Source organism: Neoarius graeffei, chromosome 9 (assembly GCF_027579695.1).
Source record: "Neoarius graeffei isolate fNeoGra1 chromosome 9, fNeoGra1.pri, whole genome shotgun sequence".
Taxonomy (NCBI): domain Eukaryota; kingdom Metazoa; phylum Chordata; class Actinopteri; order Siluriformes; family Ariidae; genus Neoarius; species Neoarius graeffei.
In genome coordinates, this window is record NC_083577.1 from 15,805,375 (window position 1) to 15,827,527 (window position 22,153).

Genomic DNA, 22,153 nt, shown 5'->3' on the forward strand with positions numbered 1-22,153 from the left:
TCTCTCTGGAGTAGATATCTGTTATATGACATGTTGCAGAAACCAGCAGCCTGCACACAGGCACACAAACGCACTGCCTCAGTGCACTTGGGTTTGCACTGGCTGATTACAGGGAGCTACAGAAAAATAACAGCAATGGCAGCTCCTTATTGTACAATGAGAACAGGTTGTGCACCTGAACACATCATTAACATGGGAGTCAAATCTGTGTGATGTCATGACGGAACACATGGAGTGACCTGCAAAATCGCCCCATGTCTTTTCCCCCCATAATACTAGTTTCGGACTCGTCTCACTCCAATAATAACACAGATCCTGTCAAGTAAGAATTTTAAAGTGAAATCAGAACTGCCATTTCAGAACTATCAGTGTTATTACCAATATGATAAAATGAATTAAAAAAAAAACCTGTTGGAGATCATCTCATCTTAATTTTACAGTTCATCGTGAGGAAAACTGATAGCTATTTTTTGATGATTTATGTACGTACTCATCTTTTCATCCAATTAAATGCTCTGTAGAACATGCAGGTCCTGCCCCTGTGGGCATGCCTTGCTCTACAGTACTCCTAATGAGGTGCAAAACATAGGTTCTTCAGTGTTTTGTCTGCATGATTGTGGATAATGATGTGGATAATTAAGAAAACTGACTTTCACCAAACAGATGTAATTCGCATTTGGTCTGAGAACTGCTTGAGAATTAGTACACCCATATTCAAGGGGTTAACTTTGCATGAATAAAACCCAAACCCAGAAATTAACAAGTGACTTGATGAACGCATGACTACACAGTAAAATAAATTCCTGTCTCTGAATTACATGAACAGCAGCTGCGCTCAGTTTGGAGTAACTTAAAAATCTTTATTTGAGAAACGATAACAGAACTGACGAAATAAATATTTACATTTTGAACTATCTAGCAAGAAATCAAGTTGGTAACAAATTTTATTCAGTCACAAACAAGTCAATTAAAATGCACAAGGAAGTTCTCTCAAAACCACAGATTTACAAATGCAGACCAAATGTATAAACATATGCCACATTGTCTTGTGCCTTGGCAAATGAAACAATCATTCTAAATCAGCGCAAGAATAACCGAATCATGGGATTAGTACCAACATCCTTTTTTTTTTGGGGGGGGGGGATCAATCTCAGAGAGGTAACTGAGAACACGGAGACAGTGTTCATCAAAACACAGAAATAAACACAGATGAGCTGTTGTGTGTGTGTGTGTGTGGGGGGGGGGGGGGGGGGGGGGGGGGTGAGAGATATTTAATAAAGTTTTTTTTTCTCCCAAAATTCTAATAAATTACCACAATAAAATCAAATAAGACAGAATAATTTAGGTATTCAGTTACAAAGTACTGTATTATGATGAACTGACTACTAAACAATAAAAATCACAATACAAAGAATAGCATGACTGAATACAGATAACCATGGTTTTTAGGACTGTATTTGTTCCTGTCCAGATGTTAGGCGTGTCAGGAACGTGAGGCCACGCCCAGATTAAACAGGATGGAGCTCAAGTTGATGTTGAGGAAGGCTCGAGATGGATTGGCTGAGCGCCGAGTTTCCTGTAGAAGCAGGTGTAATGAGGATGCTTCAAACAGACGCCGGTTCTTTCTACAAAAAAAACAAAACAAAAACACAATATTTGTAGTGGAGATGGATTCTGATTGGTCAGAAGCAAATCACATGTTCATATGCTTTCGACACAAAATACATTAATCGTTCCTCTATTAACAGCTTATGACATGTGGCATAATCTAAACCAAATAAACTGATTTTATAAATGGACAGAATGCAGTCGCTAATATAGTGTTATCTGAAAAGTTGTTTATTTAACAATTATGGAAGGAGCCTCCAGTTTCAGTGTTTTGTAACAGTAAGATTTCCACCACAGGACAGGAGTTTACATTTTGAGGTTACTCTGTGTGGCAGCGGGGGCGTGGCCTAGTGTCAGTTCATGAATGGAGGGCAGGGCCAGGGAAGGTGAGTGGCAAAAGTCAATGCACCTGTTGATTTTTTGTGTGCGCACGCGTGTGTTGCTAATGGTCGAGGATAGAAAAGGAGGGAGAGAGCAAAGATCTCCCAGACCAGAACACAACTGTGTGTGCATGCGCGACTACAACAGACATTAAAGCAGGGCTCTACACTAACTTGTTTTTTCAGGAGCACACGTGCTCCTAAGTTAAAAATTTTAGGAGCACAGGGAAAAAAAAAAAAAGGGGGGGGGGGGGGGGCACAAGCACAAGTAGGTTTTCATTTTAAAGGTTTATTGCAGCGCAAACCTTAGACACACCAACAAATAAAACGCAAAATTCAATTGAGAATGAATGAATGAACGAATGAATGAATGAACAAACAAATGAATAACGAACAACTGAATGAATGAACAAACAGTAGCTAAACAGAGAGCAGAGCTCAGCAGAGCTAACATCATCATCAAGGACAGCTCCCACCCTGGCTCGGAGTTCTTTGACTTGCTGCCCTCAGGCAGGCGTTACAGGTGCATCAAAGCAAGGACCAACCGACTCAAAAACAGTTTTTTCCCCCACAGGCCATAACCACCTTGAACAATTAGCCTTTTTCACATTACGTCACTTGCAGGGGAACTCGTATCCGTTTTCAGCCTTTTGAATGGAAGAGGTATACGGCGGCAACATATGTTAACAAAACTGTGTCATTCACAGGTAAGATTGATAATATTGCGCATTGTTGTTTATCATTACGTATTGTTAGCGATCATTCCAGTCACCTATCTGCCTTGTTTTGGAAAGGAAGTTTACTGACTTTCTATGGTTGCTACTTGTTAGCCAGCAGATTAGCATGCCGCCTCTTCCTTCATTCAAAAGGCTGAAAACGGATGTGAGGTTCTTCTGCAAGTGACGTAATGTGAAAAAGGCTAATTACATGCACTGACTGATGCCACTTCTGGCAGGTGCAACAATGCACCAACAAGGACCTAAAAGGACAATATTCTCACACTTAGCTGATACAGTGCAATACTTATTACAGTGCAACCTCACAGAGCAACTTTTTAGTTTTTATAGCTTTTGTATATTTTATATTTCTACACTTTTACATCCATACCCAATACAATGCAATACCAAATACAGTGCAATATCCTGAGTTTTGTAGCTGAACTGAGTTTCTATAACTAATGTGCAACTAACATCTGCAACTCAACACGCCCAGTTGTATATATATATTCTTTGTTTTTCTGCTGTGTTGTATGTTCCCATCTAAATGTTTGCACTGGGGTGTGTGCTTTCCATCTCATTATATAATTTTCCTGCACCTTCTCCCGTCGTTCTAACTTTCTTCACTACACTTTCTTCCTCGTCCGTTCTTTTATTCTTGTTTCCACCATCATTGCTTTTAAAAAACGCCGTTATTCTCTGCATAGCGAATATATTTCTCAGCTCGGTCCGAACCAGCTCTCAGTTATCTCTCAGTTGAATGATCTGATGAATCCCTAAAAAGCACTTTTCCCACCTAATGCCACACCCACAACATACAACCGTGGGAAAGAGGGGCAATCACAGAAAGATGAGTAGAAAACGGGAAATGTTACGGGGGATATTTATTGTGATAGTAGGCACACACACACAACAATACAGGCCATTACTCGTTACACTATATTAGGTAGGCTATCCAGCGCTGGATTTATATACTTTGCAGTTTAACGTTTGATACATTTTAGAATGTTAAACTTGTCGCGTCTGTGCTCAGTGCTTTCCTAAATTGTCGGTCGCAAGAAGCCCTCGCACGAATGCGCGGGTTTTTTTCATCATTCACATGCCGAAAAATTTGCTCGCAAATGCGAGTGAAATGTGCGCACTGTAGAGCCCTGCATTAAAGCTGAAAAGCAACACGAGCATAATCCAAAATAAGTGCGTGTGAACATCATCTCTCACTTGCTGTGCTTCTCTACTCCACCTAGATCAGGGACATATTAAAAGTGTTGCCGAAACCACGACGTAGCCAGATATACAACCCCGATTCCAAAAAAGTTGGGACAAAGTACAAATTGTAAATAAAAACGGAATGCAATAATTTACAAATCTCAAAAAATGATATTGTATTCACAATAGAATAGACAACATATCAAATGTCGAAAGTGAGACATTTTGAAATTTCATGCCAAATATTGGCTCATTTGAAATTTCATGACAGCAACACATCTCAGAAAAAGTTGGGACAGGGCCAACAAGAGGCTGGAAAAGTTAAAGGTACAAAAAAGGAACAGCTGGAGGCCCAAATTGCAACTCATTAGGTCAACTGGCAATAGGTCATTAACATGACTGGGTATAAAAAGAGCATCTTGGAGTGGCAGCAGCTCTCAGAAGTAAAGATGGGAAGAGGATCACCAATCCCCTTAATTCTGCGCCAACAAATAGTGGAGCAATATCAGAAAGGAGTTCGACAGTGTAAAATTGCAGAGAGATTGAACTTATCATCATCTACAGTGCACATCATCAAAAGATTCAGAGAATCTGGAAGAATCTCGGTGTGCAAGGGTCAAGGCCGGAAAACCATACTGGGTGCCCGTGATCTTCGGGCCCTTAGACGGCACTGCATCACATACAGGCATGCTTCTGTATTGGAAATCACAAAATGGGCTCAGGAATATTTCCAGAGATCATTATCTGTGAACAAAATTCACCGTACCATCCGCCGTTGCCAGCTAAAACTCTATAGTTCAAAGAAGAAGCCGTATCTAAACATGATCCAGAAGCACAGACGTCTTCTCTGGGCCAAGGCTCATTTAAAATGGACTGTGGCAAAGTGGAAAACTGTTCTGTGGTCAGACGAATCAACATTTGAAGTTCTTTATGGAAATCAGGGACGCCGTGTCATTCAGACTAAAGAGGAGAAGGACGACCCAATTGTTATCAGCGCTCAGTTCAGAAGCCTGCATCTCTGATGGTATGGGGTTGCATTAGTGCGTGTGGCATGGGCAGCTTACACATCTGGAAAGACACCATCAATGCTGAAAGGTATATCCAGGTTCTAGAGCAACATATACTCCCATCCAGACGACATCTCTTTCAGGGAAGACCTTGCATTTTCCAACATGACAATGCCAAACCACATACTGCATCAATTACAGCATCATGGCTGCGTAGAAGAAGGGTCCGGGTACTGAACTGGCCAGCCTGCAGTCCAGATCTTTCACCCATAGAAAACATTTGGCGCATCATAAAACGGAAGATACGACAAAAAAAGACCTAAGACAGTTGAGCAACTAGAATCCTACATTAGACAAGAATGGGTCAACATTCCTATCCCTAAACTTGAGCAACTTGTCTCCTCAGTCCCCAGATGTCTACAGACCGTTGTAAAGAGAAAAGGGGATGTCTCACAGTGGTAAACATGGCCTCGTCCCAACTTTTTTGAGATGTGTTGTCATGAAATTTAAAAATCACCTAATTTCTCTCTTTAAATGGTAAATTTTCTCAGTTTAAACATTTGATATGTCATCTATGTTCTATTCTGAATAAAATATGGAATTTTGAAACTTCCACATCATTGCATTCTGTTTTTATTTACAATTGTACTTTGTCCCAGCTTTTTTGGAATTGGGGTGTGGTGTGTGTGTAATAAATAAATAAATAAATAAAAACCCACACACACACAAAACCCCAATTCCAAAAAAGATGGGATACCATGTAAAACATAAGTAAAAACAGAATGTGAAGATTTGCGAATCATGGAAACCCTATATTTCATTGAAAATAGTACAAAGACAACATATCAAATGTTGAAACAGAAGTTTTTATTGTTTTTTGAAAAATATTTCTTCATTTTGAATTTGATGTCAGCAACACATTTCAAAAAAGTTGGGACAGGGCAACAAAAGACTAAAAAACGTTGTGTAATGCTAACCCCCCCGAATTTGGTTAATTGGCAACAGGTCAGTAACATGATTGGGTATAAAAAGAGTATCCCAGAAAGGCGGAGTCGATCAGAAGTAAAGATGGGGAGGGGCTCACTGCTCTGTGAAAGACTGCATGGGCAAACAGTGCAACAATTTAAGAATAACATTCCTCAATGCAAAATTGCAAATAATTTGGGGATCACATCATCTATGGTACATATCATGAAAAGATTCAGAGAATCTGGAGAAATCTCTGTATGCAAGAGACAAGGCTGAAAACGGACACTGGATGCCTGTGATCTTCAGCCCCTCAGGAGACACTGCATTAAAAGCAGACACGTGTCTGTAGTGGAAATCACTGTATGGGCTCAGGAGCACTTCAGAAAACCATTGTGTGTGAAAACAGTTCATTACTGCATCCACAAATGCAAGTTAAAACCAGATATAAACAATATCCAGAAACACCGCCACCTTCTCTGGGCCCGAGCTCTTTATGATGGACTGAAGTGAAGTGGAAAATTGTCCCAAGGTCTGAGGAATCAAAAGTAGAAATTCTGTTTAGAAATCATGGACACCACATCCTCCAAGCTAAAGAGTAGAGGGACCATCCGGCTTGCTATCAGTGTGCAGTTCAAAAGCCAGCATCTGTGAGGGTATGAGGGTGCATTAGTGCACATGACATGGGTAGCTTATACATCTGGAAAGGAATCATTAATACTTAATGATATAAACACATTTCAGAGCAATAAGCTGCCATCCAGACAAAATCTTTTTCAGGAAAGGCCTTCCTTCTTTCAGCAAGACAATGCCAAACTGCTTTCTGCACATATTAAAACTGCATGGCTCCGTAGTAAAAGAGTCCAGGTGCTAAACTGGCCTGCCTGTAGTCCAGACCTCTCTCTTATTTAAAACATTCGGTGCATTATGAAGAGCAAAATATGACAAAGGAGACCCCGAACTGTTGAGCAACTGAAATTGTATATCAGGCAAGAATGGGACAACATTTTTCTTTCAGAACTACAGCAATATTGGTCTCCTCAGTTCCCAAACATTTACAGAGTGTTGTTAAAAGCGACAGTAGTAAACATACCCCTGTCCGAACTTTTTTGAAATGTGTTGCTGACATCAAATTCAAAATGAGCATATATTTTAAAGAAAATAAAATTTCTCAATTTTAACATTTGATAATGTTGTCTTTGTACTATTTTCAATGAAATATAGGGCTTCCATGATTTGCAAATCGTCATATTCTGTATTTGTTTTACAGGTGTCTCAACTTTTTTGGAATTGGGGTTGTTTTTGTGTATTTTATATATATTTTTTTACACACACACACACACACACACACACACACACGATTCCAAAAAAGTTGGGACAAAGTACAAATTGTAAATAAAAATGGAATGCAATGATGTGGAAGTTTCAAAATTCCATATTTTATTCAGAATAGAACATAGATGACATATCAAATGTTTAAACTGAGAAAATGTATCATTTAAAGAGAAAAATTAGGTGATTTTAAATTTCATGACAACACCACATCTAAAAAAAGTTGGGACAAGGCCATGTTTACCACTGTGAGACATCCCCTTTTCTCTTTACAACAGTCTGTAAACGTCTGGGGACTGAGGAGACAAGTTGCTCAAGTTTAGGGATAGGAATGTTAACCCATTCTTGTCTAATGTAGGTTTCTAGTTGCTCAACTGTCTTAGGTCTTTTTTGTCGTATCTTCCATTTTATGATGCGCCAAATGTTTTCTATGGGTGAAAAGGTCTGGACTGCAGGCTGGCCAGTTCAGTACCCAGACCTTTCTTCTACGAAGCCATGATGCTGTAATTGATGCAGTATGTGGTTTGGCATTGTCATGTTGGAAAATGCAAGGTCTTCCCTGAAAGAGACGTCATCTGGATGGGAGCATATGTTGCTCTAGAACCCGGATATACTGTACCTTTCAGCATTGATGGTGTCTTTCCAGATGTGTAAGCTGCCCATGCCACACGCACTAATGCAACCCCATACCATCAGAGATGCAGGCTTCTGAACTGAGCGCTGATAACAACTTGGGTCGTCCTTCTCCTCTTTAGTCTGAATGACATGGCGCCCCTGATTTTCCATAAAGAACTTCAAATGTTGATTCGTCTGACCACAGAACAGTTTTCCACTTTGCCACAGTCTATTTTAAATGAGCCTTGGCCCAGAGAAAACGTCTGCGCTTCTGGATCATGTTTAGATACAGCTTCTTTGAACTATAGAGTTTTAGCTGGCAACGGCGGATGGCACGGTGAATTGTGTTCACAGATAATGTTCTCTGGAAATATTCCTGAGCCCATTTTGTGATTTCCAATACAGAAGCATGCCTGTATGTGATGCAGTGCCATCTAAGGGCCCAAAGATCACGGGCACCCAGTATGGTTTTCCGGCCTTGACCCTTACACACAGAGATTCTTCCAGATTCTCTGAATCTTTTGATGATATTATGCACTGTAGATGATGATATGTTCAAACTCTTTGCAATTTTACACTGTCGAACTCCTTTCTGATATTGCTCCACTATTTGTCGGCGCAGAATTAGGGGGATTGGTGATCCTCTTCCCATCTTTACTTCTGAGAGCCGCTGCCACTCCAAGATGCTCTTTTTATACCCAGTCATGTTAATGACCTTTTGCCAATTGACCTAAAGAGTTGCAATTTGGTCCTCCAGCTGTTCCTTTTTTGTACCTTTAACTTTTCCAGCCTCTTATTGCCCCTGTCCCAACTTTTTTGAGATGTGTTGCTGTCATGAAATTTCAAATGAGCCAATATTTGGCATGAAATTTCAAAATGTCTCACTTTCGACATTTGATATGTTGTCTATGTTCTATTGTGAATACAATATCAGTTTTTGAGATTTGTAAATTATTGCATTCCGTTTTTATTTACAATTTGTACTTTGTCCCAACTATAGCTATCTATATCTATCTATCTATAAATAAATAAATTAAAAACACACACACGCCATCTGGTGCTTTCTCGCTCACATCAGGCTACATACAGGCTATCGAGGTCTGTATAGAGTTCATTTCCAATGCAGACTTGTCTGTGACATACGTTTCAAAACCGGGTTTATCCATTAAACAATTAAATGACTGTGCCTGTATTACATCACACAAAAGTTCACACTCTTTACAATAAACACATTCAATATCAGTTTTCTGCTTGGCACACTTTCCACATCAGCACCAGATAGCGGCCAAACCCTTTTTCCTGCCTTCCCGATTTTGCACTTGCAAAGCACCACAGATTTCATCATCATTAGAATCATCTGATGAGTCGCTGATGAAATCATTTATCAGATGCAGATAATCCCTTTTTCTGAGGTTCCTACAGATATCTGGTTTCTCCGCTCGCCACACTGACTTGAATACTCTTTCATCTGACTATATTCCAGGCTAACAAGTTTACATTACCTTACCTTCCAGTACCTGGCCATCAGTGAATTTACGTCACATCCTGAGCGCCATATTCATTGCCCATGTGCAATTAAACTTGATGTGCTTTTAGACTTAAGCTTATGCTAGATAATCAGACAGCTGCACGTGTGTGCATTATTATAATTAAAGCTTATACTATCAATATCGATCATATTTAAGTGTTGTAACCAGTACTCTTCAATACTAAAGATTAAAAAGCATCATGTGTTCCTGAAAAAAATATAAAATTATAATCGTTGGCAAACTGCTGTGGTTTAAAAGGAATAAAACGCAAAACAGCAGCAAAATTAGTGCAAAATCAACTTCAGGGTGGGAACAGTAACACCATCTCATCACACCACTCCCGTCACTGATTATTTTAAAATAACAGCACAGAACACTGTTTTATTCTGTACAAATGCTATCTCCATAGAACTACAACCACATTTACACATGAGCAGAGCATTTCTATTATGTTTCAATTCACATTTCACCTGAACATCTGGCAAGTCAACGGTTTCTCTTTCCTCCAGACGTTCCCTACCCTCACCCGATCTCTCCTAATGAGGATTAACGAGCTCATTTAGATGGCGAAACTAATGAGGTGTTTTCCTTTCAAGTACAACGCTCAGGAAATAAGACATGATGTAACTCGAAAGCTGATCTGTACTACGCTACACCATTATTATGCAGATGAAGCGACGTGACTCGGCTCAAACACGGCTTCAACCTCTGGTTTTCGTGAAAGTGTGGATGAGGAGCCCTGAAGTAAAGCCTCACTCGTGGTACAGAAGGAGACAGAGCCTTGGGGTAGACTTCAAGCAACACAGGGGAATAGGGTCAACCTTAAAAGCTATAAAAGTTTGTTGGAATTACAATCATTTAATCATTAATCTTAATTTATATTCAGCATTATTGGGTTTTTATGCCATTTTCAGTATAATATCCATCCTAAACACTTAAGGAAATTCCTCCATTATAAGCTACTAACTAGGGATAGAAACTGTGATTGCTGGTTTCTCGAAATAGAAAAAAAAAAGATTTTGAGAAGAATTATTTTTAAAAGAATCTCAGAAGTATGTCCTAACGATTGTGGGCAGAGCTTCTTCAAAGCTGTGAACAAAAACCATGAAATAAACGTATTACTGCTGAGTTTTGACCATTTTGTTACTTCACTTTAAGAAGATTCGACCTGTAGCATCTTTAAGTGTAAAGTCTGTCCTAACAAAGACTGATCCTGGATGTAATGCTTGAGATGTTTTCCTGTCAGCAAAATGAGGACAAACAGAATATAACTCTGAGGCAAGAAAATAAAAACCTGTGCAGGAAGATGAACTTGGAACTTTTGGTTTCATCCTTTATTAGAATTTCTTCATGTTGCCTTGCTAGAATACAGCTGGCATTTTATAGTTTGGGTTTTATGTCTACTGGAATCCATCAATCCTTCTACTGATAACGGAAGGAATTCAGCTCAGACCTGATGCAGGAGAGCTTCTGGAGGAGAATGCTGAGCTTCTCTGCGACAGCAAGGTCCAGCCGTGGGTTTCGGAGAAGTACAGCAGCACAGCGGAAGAACTGATCTGTGCTACACACTTCCAGGAAGCCAGGAAGATGACCTGGGGGGGGTGGATGAAAAGAAAGGCAAAAATAAGTCATAGGTAAATGTTGGTAAATATTATTGTTAAGAAAGTGAAAGTCTTTTTTTAATTGATCAAAAGGAATATTTAAGTTGATCAGGAATAGGCAGATTCTAGGAACGTGTGTGTGTGTGTGTGTGTGTGGGGGGGGGGGGGGGGGGGGGGGGGGGGGGGGTTCGGGCTGGTAAGAAAATTCTCCATTTAATATATATATATTTTTTAATTATGGTGGGAAATTTGAATCCTGAACCTGAAATCTTGAATCGAATTGTGAACTGGAAATATTTTCTCAGAGATGCGTACAAAAAGGTCAGAAATACAATTTTTTTTTATTACAGACACTAAGCTCAGGTTCATGAACTGCAAAAACAAAACATGGTTTTATTAAGACGGTGTGAATGTCAGCAACCAAAACTACTCATGGCCCCCCCAAATCATAGCTAAGTCAGATTATCATTTCCAAACCTGCAAGTGGGCAAAAGTGGAAATGGAGATGTGGTGATTCAAAGGCAGTGGAAGGTTCCAAGCAGGTATCCATAGAGCGACTGGCATCATAACCATACTGCTCAGTATTGAGTAGGTTAAAAGATATGAAAACAGCTGTGCAAGAGCTGGAGAAAATAAGATGGTTCTGTAATTAACCATAATAATGAGGTTTGAGTCTTGACTTTTTAAAAGACCCTTGAGCAGATTTGAAGATGGAAGGAACCAGACCACTTGGCACTGATGCACTGAGCCACATTATCAGTGTCACTACTTCTTCCTCAGTTAGTGGCCAAGCATGCAATGACATCAACAGCAAGAGACTTGTTCTGGACGTCAAGCCTAAATTTTCATGAAATTAACTTTAGACAAACATGTCTGCTTTCATCACGGTCACTAAAGTGGCTTTAAATAGCATGTGAAGAACATCAGACATGTCGTTTCACCCTTTCTCTGGGCTTTCATCATCTGCCTCACATTAACGGAGGTCTGGTGACCTTTGACTCCACGATTTAGTACAAACGGTCAGCTTGGCCCTTTTATCTTGGCACATCTGCCTCCCACTCAATCTCTCCAACACACACACACAACTCTAAAGAAAAATTCTCAGAGCAAAAAGACGTTTATTAAAATCTATGTATAAAGGAATGTCTTGATCTAAAGGCCGGATATTCAGTTTTTCTAGTGGAAAGCTTTTCAAGAAAAATATGGCACACAGAATGTGCTCTCTCTCACACACACACACACACACACTCCACATCTGCTGTCTCTCATCTTCACAGGTAGTGCTGTCTCCTATTAGACAAAGCTGAGGGAACTTCAAAGGCGTCCATCACAGAAGATTTTGACCATCTGACTTTTTTTTTTTGGCACCAACACATGGAGCACATTAGTGAAAACGGGAGGAGGACGTAGAACAGGGCTTACGCTGATATGCAGGATGCTGGAAGTGACCTTCAGGTGTGAACTCCCCTTGCTCTCTGACCTGAGTGCTTTCACACAGGCTGCTAATTATCCCTCCATAAATCGCTGGCAGCTCATAAAGTGGCACCCCTGAGGATTCTGCCATTCAGCAGCTCTGCTTAGTGTCACTAAAAGGAAACAGGCGTCCCTCATAACGAGATTTTGGCTGATTAGCAGCAATCATAGCAAGTCAGGCAGAACATGAGTGTGTAATCACGGAAAGCCAGAAAGTGAATAAAGAGAGGGATCAAATGACAGAAAGCGATATGTTTTGATGAATATGAACAGAAAAACAGATATCATTACTAAGCCTAGCCAAGATGATATACAGTGGTGCTTGAAAGTTTGTGAACCCTTTAGAATTGTCTATATTTCTGCATAAATATGACCTAAAACATCATCAGAGTTTCACACAAGTCCTAAAAGTAGATAAAGAGAACCCAGTTAAACAAACGAGACTAAATTATTATACTTGGTCAGTTATTTATCGAGGAAAATGAGCCAATACTACATATCTGTGAGTGTGAAAAGTATGAGAACCTCTAGGATTAGCAGTTAATTTGAAGGTGAAATTAGAGTCAGGTGTTTTCAACCAATGGGATGACAATCAGGTGTGAGTGGGCACCCTGTTTTATTTAAAGAACAGGGATCTATCAAAGGCTGATCTTCACAACACATGTTTGTGGAAGTGCATCATGGCACGAACTAAGGAGATTCCTGAGGACCTCAGAAAAAGCGTTGTTGATGCTCATTAGGCTGGAAAAGGTTACAAAACCATCTCTAAAGAGTTTAGACTCCACCAATATACAGTGAGATAGATTGTGTACAAATGGAGGAAATTCAAGACCATTGTTACCCTCCTCAGGAGTGGTCAACTAACAAAGATCACTCCAAGAGCAAGGCGTGTAATAGTCAGTGAGGTCACAAAGGACCCCAGAGTAACTTCTAAGCAACTGAAGGCCTTTCTCACATTGGCTAATGTTAATGTTCAGGAGTCCACCATCAGGAGAACACTGAACAACAATGGTGTGCATGGCAGGGTTCCAAGGAGAAAACCACTGCTCTCCAAAAAGTACATTGCTACTTGTCTGCAGTTTGCTAAAAGATCACATGGAAAAGCCAGAAGGCTATTGGAAAAATGTTTTGTGGATGGATGAAACCAAAATAGAACTTTTTGGTTTAAATGAGAAGCGTTATGTTTGGAGAAAGGAAAACACTGCATTCCAGCATAAGAACCTTATCCCATCTGTGAAACATGGTGGTGGTAGTATTATAGTTTGGGCCTGTTTTGCTGCATCTGAGCCAGGACGGCTTACCATCATTGATGGAACAATGAATTCTGAATTATACCAGCGAATTCTAAAGGAAAATGTCAGGACATCTGTCCATGAACTGAATCTCAAAAGAAGGTGGGCCATGCAGCAAGATAACGTCCCTAAGCACACAAGTCATTCTACCAAAGAATGGTTAAAGAAGAATAAAAAGTTAATGCAGGGATGTGATTTGGGGCTGGTAAAATTATCTGAAAATTTTAGCCGGGGGTCTGGGGGCCATAGGCCCCCAGCTGGTCCAGGGCAGCGCCCTGGTGGGGGGACAAGGGGGGGCGAAGCCCCCCGAAGCTCCTGGGTTCTGGGGTTTTCTGACTTAAAAATTGTACTAAAATGGCAAGCAAACACACAAGAAAAAACTTGTCATGATTAACAAATTCAAGCCAATTTAATGGTCAACATGCAACTCTGAGCCCCTATAGTAAATTCAATGATTCTTAACTGACAAAAAGCCAGAACATGAAACCTAAAAATGTCATTCTAAATTAAATCATCTGCATTAGAATAAATAGAAAATTGTATAAGGAAAAACAAAATTTATACTTTCAATTACTGTAGAAGTTGAACATACCTAAATGTGCCTTTTCAAACAAACATGATGCAACATAAGAATTCATCCACCATTATTTAAACTCTATTGCTCCTGGTAGTCTCCCGATTTGCTTCTTATGTATGGCAACTTCTAATATTTGATTATGTTACTGCACACCCCGTTAAGACAGGGTAACAGGATTGACACACAAAAAAAAATTAGTCATGCATAGACTACTTACCAAAACTGAAATTTTTAAGTAAATATTCTCAGATTCAGTTCATTCTGCCATCCGTATAAAAGGTGAGAATATGTAGATCCTTGGCAACAAATAATTTCAATAATAGCTTTTGGGAGCATTTATTTTTGTTATGTGATTAATCACGGTAACAGAACTGACACAAACCTCTGGGACAGGTACAAAAATTAACAAAACATCGAAAAAATATCTTTTCTTAATGGCATTTTCAATTTGTGACATCATATGTCCATTGTGGCTTCCACAGTCTTGTTGTTGAACGTGAAAAAGTTTCAATTCCACCTTTGTCTAACATTAAGAATCATGTCTGAAAAAAAGTCTCTTTTCAGTGGGACAGTCATTTTTGCTCATTTTCGACCCTAAAATTTGCTACAAAATACACATTTATGAACCAAAGTAGTCAAATTTTGAAATGCTAGGTAGAACTGATAATGTTTTATCATATGAGACCATAAAAAGGTTTTAGAAATCTCAAAATGTAAACAAAACACGTCCGGACAAAAAAAAAAATGTTTTCTGTGAAGTTGACTCAGAACTGTACAGTGTTCACTCACTTGAGGATTTTCATATGCAAGAATAAAAATCACTTTTTCACTAAACAACATCCACAAAAAATGTGTTTGCAATTAATTGGGATCCACTGTTTTTATCATTTCAACCGCGCATCAGACCCTCGGCCAATTGAAAATGTCTTTCATGCACTTTTCTCCCTCATGAGAATTTTGAAAAGTTGGCAAGTATGTATTATTTGCACTAACATTTTAATATTGAATAAACAAATCAAAATTGTGTATAATTACCTTACATCCACGCTGTGGGAAAAGTTTTGAGCGAAAATTAAAACTAACTTTGAGTGAAAAAGGTGAAATAATCTGTGATGAAGTTGGCAGAGACTCTGAGGTAAAGTGAGAGGAGGCGGGAGGGGTCAAGCATCACTGCCGCCTCACAGACTCACTTTCCCGGGTTAAACTCCCACCATTCCCCCTCTCTCTAGCTTTTGTTTTGTTTTCACTGAGTAACCATTTTGATTTGTAAACTAGAGCTGTGATTTAAACTGCTGTTTCTTCGGACGTAACTAAAACTGAAATAAAAACCGCCCCTTCTTTTCTCCTCAGAAGGTTTAGCCTCCGATGCTAACCTTTTCACCACAGCTTTCATAGTGTGCGCATGCGCATCCAGGAAGCAACAGATGGCGCAAGGCCCCGTTGCCACGGCGACCTTCGTCACCCCGCGAAAACATACCCAACTGTCGCACGTGCAGTGACACCATCACCACTCACAGGTTTATTATGGGGAAAGAAATGAGCTGGGTTGTTTTTTTTCTTCTTCCCCATGTTTATTTACTTTAAAAACACACACACCAAACTGATGATCAGGTGCATCTTTACACTCGATCACGGAGGCTGCCATCTTTCAACTCTTTGTTTGAAGCGAGCTTACGTACAGCTATCTAACAAGCGCGTTCATTGGTTGTTACAGAGCGATGGGCCAATCACGTACTTCGTTTCATCTCAATGACGGAATTACTGAAAGTCAGAACGAATAGGATATGAATGCGGATTTTTGAGCGAAAAATTGGAAAAAATTTTTTTTTTCAAATTTTGAGGTGAAAAAAGAGGAATTCCGCGAATTCGCGGAAAAATCACATCCCTGTTAATGTTTTGGAATGGCCAAGTCAAAGTCCTGACCTTAATCCAATCGAAATGTTGTGAAAGGACCTGAAGCGAGCAGTTCATGTATGGAAACCCACCAACATCCCAGAGCTGAAGCTGTTCTGTACAGAGGAATGGGCTAAAATTCCTCCAAGCCAGTGTGCAGGACTGATCAACAGTTACCAGAAACGTTTAGTTGCAGTTATTGCTGCACAAGGGGGTCACACCAGATACTGAAAGCAAAGGTTCACATACTTTTGCCACTCACAGATATGTAATATTGGATCATTTTCCTCAATAAATAAATGACCAAGTATAATATTTTTGTCTCATTTGTTTAACTGGGTTCTCTTTATCTACTTTTAAGACTTGTGTGAAAATCTGTTGCTGCTTTAGGGCATATTTATGCAGAAACAAATTCTAAACGGTTCACAAACTTTCAAGCACCACTGTAATCATTGTCCTGTGTTGAGAGTATTATTCTGCCTGTAAAGTGTATGCAGGGGATGGTTTCTCAATAGCAAGTTACTCTTATAAGCAAACACATTAGCACCTGGCTAGCACCTGCTCAAGAAGTTTCTGACTTCATAATAAAACACACTACCTGTTCTGCATACCAATTTCTGGATCTTCTCGATTAATGAAATACTCTTCTGCACTTTTAAAGAGAAGCTAACCATCTCTACAGTGCTGCACAGGAACACACAGTGAACATTTTACTGGTCACCATGGAAACCTGATGGACCCTAGGAATGATTTGGCTTCGACTTGTCCTCCAGTGGATGTTGCTTTCCATTATTGAGAGAAGAACCACAGGTAAGTGTGTGAAAAGTGCCACTCCTGCTGCATACCCACATGTCTTTTTAAAAGGTGGTCTTTCTACAAACATTAGGGAGAATAAGAACTTAACATTTCACACACAGGGATTGGGAGGGGACAAGACTTGTGTACATCAGAGCAGAAAACTCACAGGACATGAACTAAAGCGGCTGTAGTGTGCCAACACTCTAAACCCTGCTTTAATCTCATGAAAGGTGTGTTAATGAGCTGATGAGTTGAATCAGGTGTGTTTCAAGAGCAGGAAATACAAATGAAAACGTGCAATACAAAAGACCTCCAAAGCCTGAACTTTGTATCTAAAATCAGGTTTTTCGACCTGAAGGTCCACGTTGTGCGTTTGGGAGAAGTTTATTAGCCTTGTCTGACGCACGAGAATTTAATGGAGCAGAAAAGAGCTGGGCCAATGGACGTGTTAATGATTATCAACTGTGTAGCCATGTGGGCTTAATCACGCTAATCACACTGTAGCTGCACGTGTATATAAACTCATGTGACACCTCACTAGCTTCTGTGTGAGAAATAAAAATGTAATTAAACTCAGAAGGGAAACTAAAGTGATAACTTTAGACTAAGGGACAACACACACATTCTTCTCCCTCTATTCATCTTTCAATATTTGGCTTGCCCTGCCAAATGTTAACTCTATAAAACACTGTCCTGTCTTCAGCCCTGTAGCTAGTCTCTGGTACAATTCACTTCTTTAGCTTAATAATTTACATAAATGCATAGTGATTGGATAAGCCACAAGAGAGGACAAGCACAATCCCTTATATTTTTATTAAATTCCATTGAAAGGTTTTTGTGTTGTGAAACTCACGGGACTCGGCACTCATCTGAAGCAGGATATCCAGTGAAGGAGCAAGCAATCCCGGACTTCCTGTCCTCAGCAGAGCTAAAATGGCCATCAAGGCCTTGTACTTCAGGAAGAGGCCACGTCCCTCATCCTCTCCCACAATGCCGTGCAAAACATCTAGGGCCTGCGCCAAGATGTCCGCTGTAGATCAGAAAAAGAGCAAAAATATTGATTCTCAGATGTCTGTATGTAAAAGTCATTAAACAATCATACACTAAAATCATACACTGATAGCCCAGTTATCCTACCAAAAATCTTCTCCAAACTTCCCAAAGATCCAGAAGAAACCCAGAGATATGGATGGATGATACGACAATGACATTGCAGGTCTCATCAGTACTCTACATGGAGCACCTCACCAATTGGATGCTAAAGTGCTAAAGATCATACTGACAGTATTTACTTAGTGTTCTTTGATACATTTTGCAGCTGTAAAATTTAAAAATAAATAAATAAATAAATAAAAACTTTTAAAACACACTGTTTAACCTCATGTATGATATTACTGGCATATGGGATTTACACCACAATCTCATCCCTATGCAATACTTCGGTTCCGCTATGATATGTGTGGAGTATTCAACAGGTGGTGCGCGCGTCACTGGGTCATTCAACAATGTCAACAACGGTGGACGCCGCACAGCCCAAACCAACAAAAGTAAAGGTGTTTATTCAGGGTTTATTGTGGTTTGTTTTAAGTTTAATAACATCTTGTAAATTTTAAAGATACGGAGCCATCAAGTAAATGTTTTTCGTGATGAAAATAGTCTACAGTTTTACATTTACATGTAGCATGTGTATAAGTTGACCATGTTGACAGGGGGTCATAAATTTTGTGAAATACATGTATTTTACCCCAGTGCACATTTATACAGGTGACATGTATAATTTCTTAACAAGAATGAAAACATGGGATGCATGTTAATATAGTCACAATACTGTTATTTGTGATACGTGAATGACCTTGAAATTGTGATGTAATTTTTTTTGAGAAGGTATATTGACCAGTACGTGTTGATAATGATATGATGCAAGATAAACTTACTTAAGTATTCATGGTATTTAAGTGAATGAAACTACAAACTACAGCATTCTGTTTGATGGTACAAGTTATTTATATGCTGAGGTTGCTAATGATATTTAATTTTACTGTTAGCTTAACAGGGTGACTGTGACATATTTATATTGTTTTCTATTTACAAATGTAAAAGCCAATGTTCATGTTATTGCTTAAACATGTTAAATGTGTTTGAATTTTCATACATCTTATTTAATAAAAAGATGCATATTTATTCATCATTTCTGTGTAATCGTCTACATACATGTATATACATTTTATAAATCAAAAGGAAAATGGATTTTGATTGACAATGTGGAACAGTCAGCTTAACAAACTTTGACTCTCCAACAAAATTTGATCATCAATAATAACAATTGCTATATTCCTTCAAAACTACATGTACATGCCATAGAGTGACAAAATTATTTGGTAAAGTTGTTTGACTGTGAATAGTCCAAACATTATAAAGAAAACCTTGCTCAACATTTAAACATGACAAGAAAAATATCTGCTTGGTGGCAACTGGGTCCAAAACCAAAATACTATAAACCCATCTATATTCATGGCCATTTACTTTTTTCAAATCATTCAGGCCAAGCCTCAAATAACTATAACGCCCACAAAAACCATATTATTGTTATATTAATGAGTTCAACAGCCAATTTAGCCATGTGTGTTAATTTCTGTTACCAGAATTCTTATCCCCAAACATATGAACTATACACCAATATAGAATCAGCACTCATCAAAATTTAAATGTATGCATTCTTTTGCTCTGTATGCATTCTTTTGAGGAAATATTTGTTTGATTATTCAAGTATGTGATTAATATAAAAAAAAAATCAAACATCATTATGATTTCACAATAACTGGCCCATCAATAAGCATGATAAGCACAAATATATCTTACAGGCTGTGTGAAGTAGACGCGGTTACCCAGACCACAAGCCCTAACTTAAGCACAATAACGGATGTGGCATGGGCGATAATTTGCGTATTTGTATGTTTGACAACATTTTATAAGAGTCTATTCCAGTTAAAAATCAATAAAATGTATTAATTATATCTTATTTCAGGGGCGGCACGGTGGTGTAGTGGTTAGCGCTGTCGCCTCACAGCAAGAAGGTCCTGGGTTCGAGCCCCGGGGCCGGCGAGGGCCTTTCTGTGTGGAGTTTGCATGTTCTCCCCGTGTCCGCGTGGGTTTCCTCCGGGTGCTCCGGTTTCCCCCACAGTCCAAAGACATGCAGGTTAGGTTAACTGGTGACTCTAAATTGACCGTAGGTGTGAATGTGAGTGTGAATGGTTGTCTGTGTCTATGTGTCAGCCCTGTGATGACCTGGCGACTTGTCCAGGGTGTACCCCGCCTTTCGCCCGTAGTCAGCTGGGATAGGCTCCAGCTTGCCTGCGACCCTGTAGAAGGATAAAGCGGCTAGAGATAATGAGATGAGAGAAGATATCTTATTTCAGCGAAATAAGCATCTGATCCGATAATGGCAATCGTTTGCAAAAGTTACATAAAATGCCGCGAAAACTCGTCAAAATATTGTTTTGGCTGGGAATGACCCGGAAGTGGAGGACTGATCACAGCGCCACCTGCTGAATACAGCTAAAATGTTGGGATAGCGGAATCGAGCCATTGACTCCCATTACCTGTTTCACTGAACCTCACCAAATAAACAGTAATGAAACGAGGCCTGTTCACGTAGACCCATTGTAAAGCGTGTTGTACAGAGAGCTCTAACCAAGTAACGTACAGCGAACACATTGACGTCTTCTCCTCACACATTACTGAAATCTCTCCATCTGCTTCAGATGAGCACTTCTAATGACCCGCTTTACAGCAATACAGTGGTCAATATGAGTGTTTCATCCCTGCTGTATATCTGACATTCTGCATTCATAAACCAGGAGGCCAAGCCGTGCTGTCGTAACATCTTAAGAATAAAGAAAACAGAGAAGACAGAAGGCTGATTTTGACCCAGATGGAGCCTCGAACCATCCTGTGGATGCAAAAAAAAAAAAAAAGCTTCACCACTGCAGCACATTCATACCTGAGTCAGATGAACATAACAGTCTCTGGGTTGGGCAGAAATCCTGATCTTCTGAACATTTATTTCAAATTAAGAAATTTAAAATCCCTCTGGAGCTAAAGTGTAAACCTACTGAACTGAGGTTTCATTAAAGAATTGAGCTGAATGAGAAATTTATTAAAGAATGTTTTGTTAAATGTCATTCCCAGAGCTGAGAAGACATTCTTGATTTGTGTTTAAACACACAGAGAGAGGAGAAAGTATGTGTAGGCTGCACTGCAAACTTTTCTCCAAACGTCAACATCGCCATCTGCTGTGAGCAGCATGGAGTCACACCTACTGAACACACAACACACCACCCACCTGATGTGGGCAGAAGATTGATTGAGGGCTGTAAAATAAATGTTACTCACCCTGACTGAGTGTTTTGAGGACAATGATGGAGGATAAAAAGCGAGTGTGAGGGCAGGAGCTCCTGAAAAGTGGGGGAGATTTTCGGTTCACTTCCTCTCCTAATCTCCTCAATGTTGAGGTCAAAGGGAGGTGCTGGAAAACATGCAAAACGCGCGCGCGCACGCACACACACGAGCCCATCAAACCTGTGTGCGCTTTAATGCTTTTCTTACAACATTAACACTAGCATTTGTACCTTGGGAGCGGTAGCTTTGATAACTTCCCTTAAACATGAGTGTTAATGTTTCTTACTGCTCTTAAAAGTGAGTCTCAGTGGCACCTTGTCCCCTTAACTGCAAGTGTTAGCATTATCTCAACTTCAAAGTGCAGAAAGAAATCTGAACTGAAAGACCAGAAACTGTCTAAACAGTGCAGAATGTCCATTAGAGGTTCAGCAGTTCTGTGGGCAAAAGCGTCTCAGAGGAGACTAACCTGACTGGTACAAGCTGGCAAACAACCACTCTTTACAACCGCAATGAGCAGAAAAGCATCTCAAAACTACAACAGCAGAAGACCACATCAGGTATCACACCTGTCAGCCAAGCACAGGAGTCTGAGGCTACAGCAGGCACAGGATCACTAAAACATGACTGATGAGGAACAGAAAAATGTCACCTGCTCCAATGCATTTGGAGATGCTTTTCTACTCATCACGGTGGCAAAGACTGGCTATTTGAGTTAGCATCGGCTTCCTGTCAGCTCAAACCAGCCTGGTCAAATGTGTCGTG

The 22,153-nt window shown here is 39.7% G+C and overlaps 1 protein-coding gene across 5 annotated transcripts in view; it reads right to left on the reverse strand.

The window, feature by feature from the left end:
- Positions 1–1,246: 1,246 nt before the first annotated feature.
- Positions 1,247–22,153, reverse strand: part of LOC132891474 (coiled-coil domain-containing protein 138-like) — a 50,467-nt gene continuing 29,560 nt past the window's right edge. For 4 of the 5 annotated variants that reach the window (XM_060929054.1, XM_060929053.1, XM_060929058.1 and 1 more), the window contains 4 exons: positions 21,386–21,518; positions 17,847–18,023; positions 10,813–10,951; positions 1,247–1,625 (listed from right to left, as the gene is read on the reverse strand). In XM_060929054.1, the coding sequence (XP_060785037.1) occupies positions 1,484–1,625; positions 10,813–10,951; positions 17,847–18,023; positions 21,386–21,518 (591 nt within the window). In that variant the 3' untranslated portion in view covers positions 1,247–1,483. Of the gene's footprint in view, positions 1,626–10,812; positions 10,952–12,213; positions 12,547–17,846; positions 18,024–21,385; positions 21,519–22,153 lie in introns of those variants that run through there. The other variant, XM_060929056.1, reaches the window with a different exon arrangement.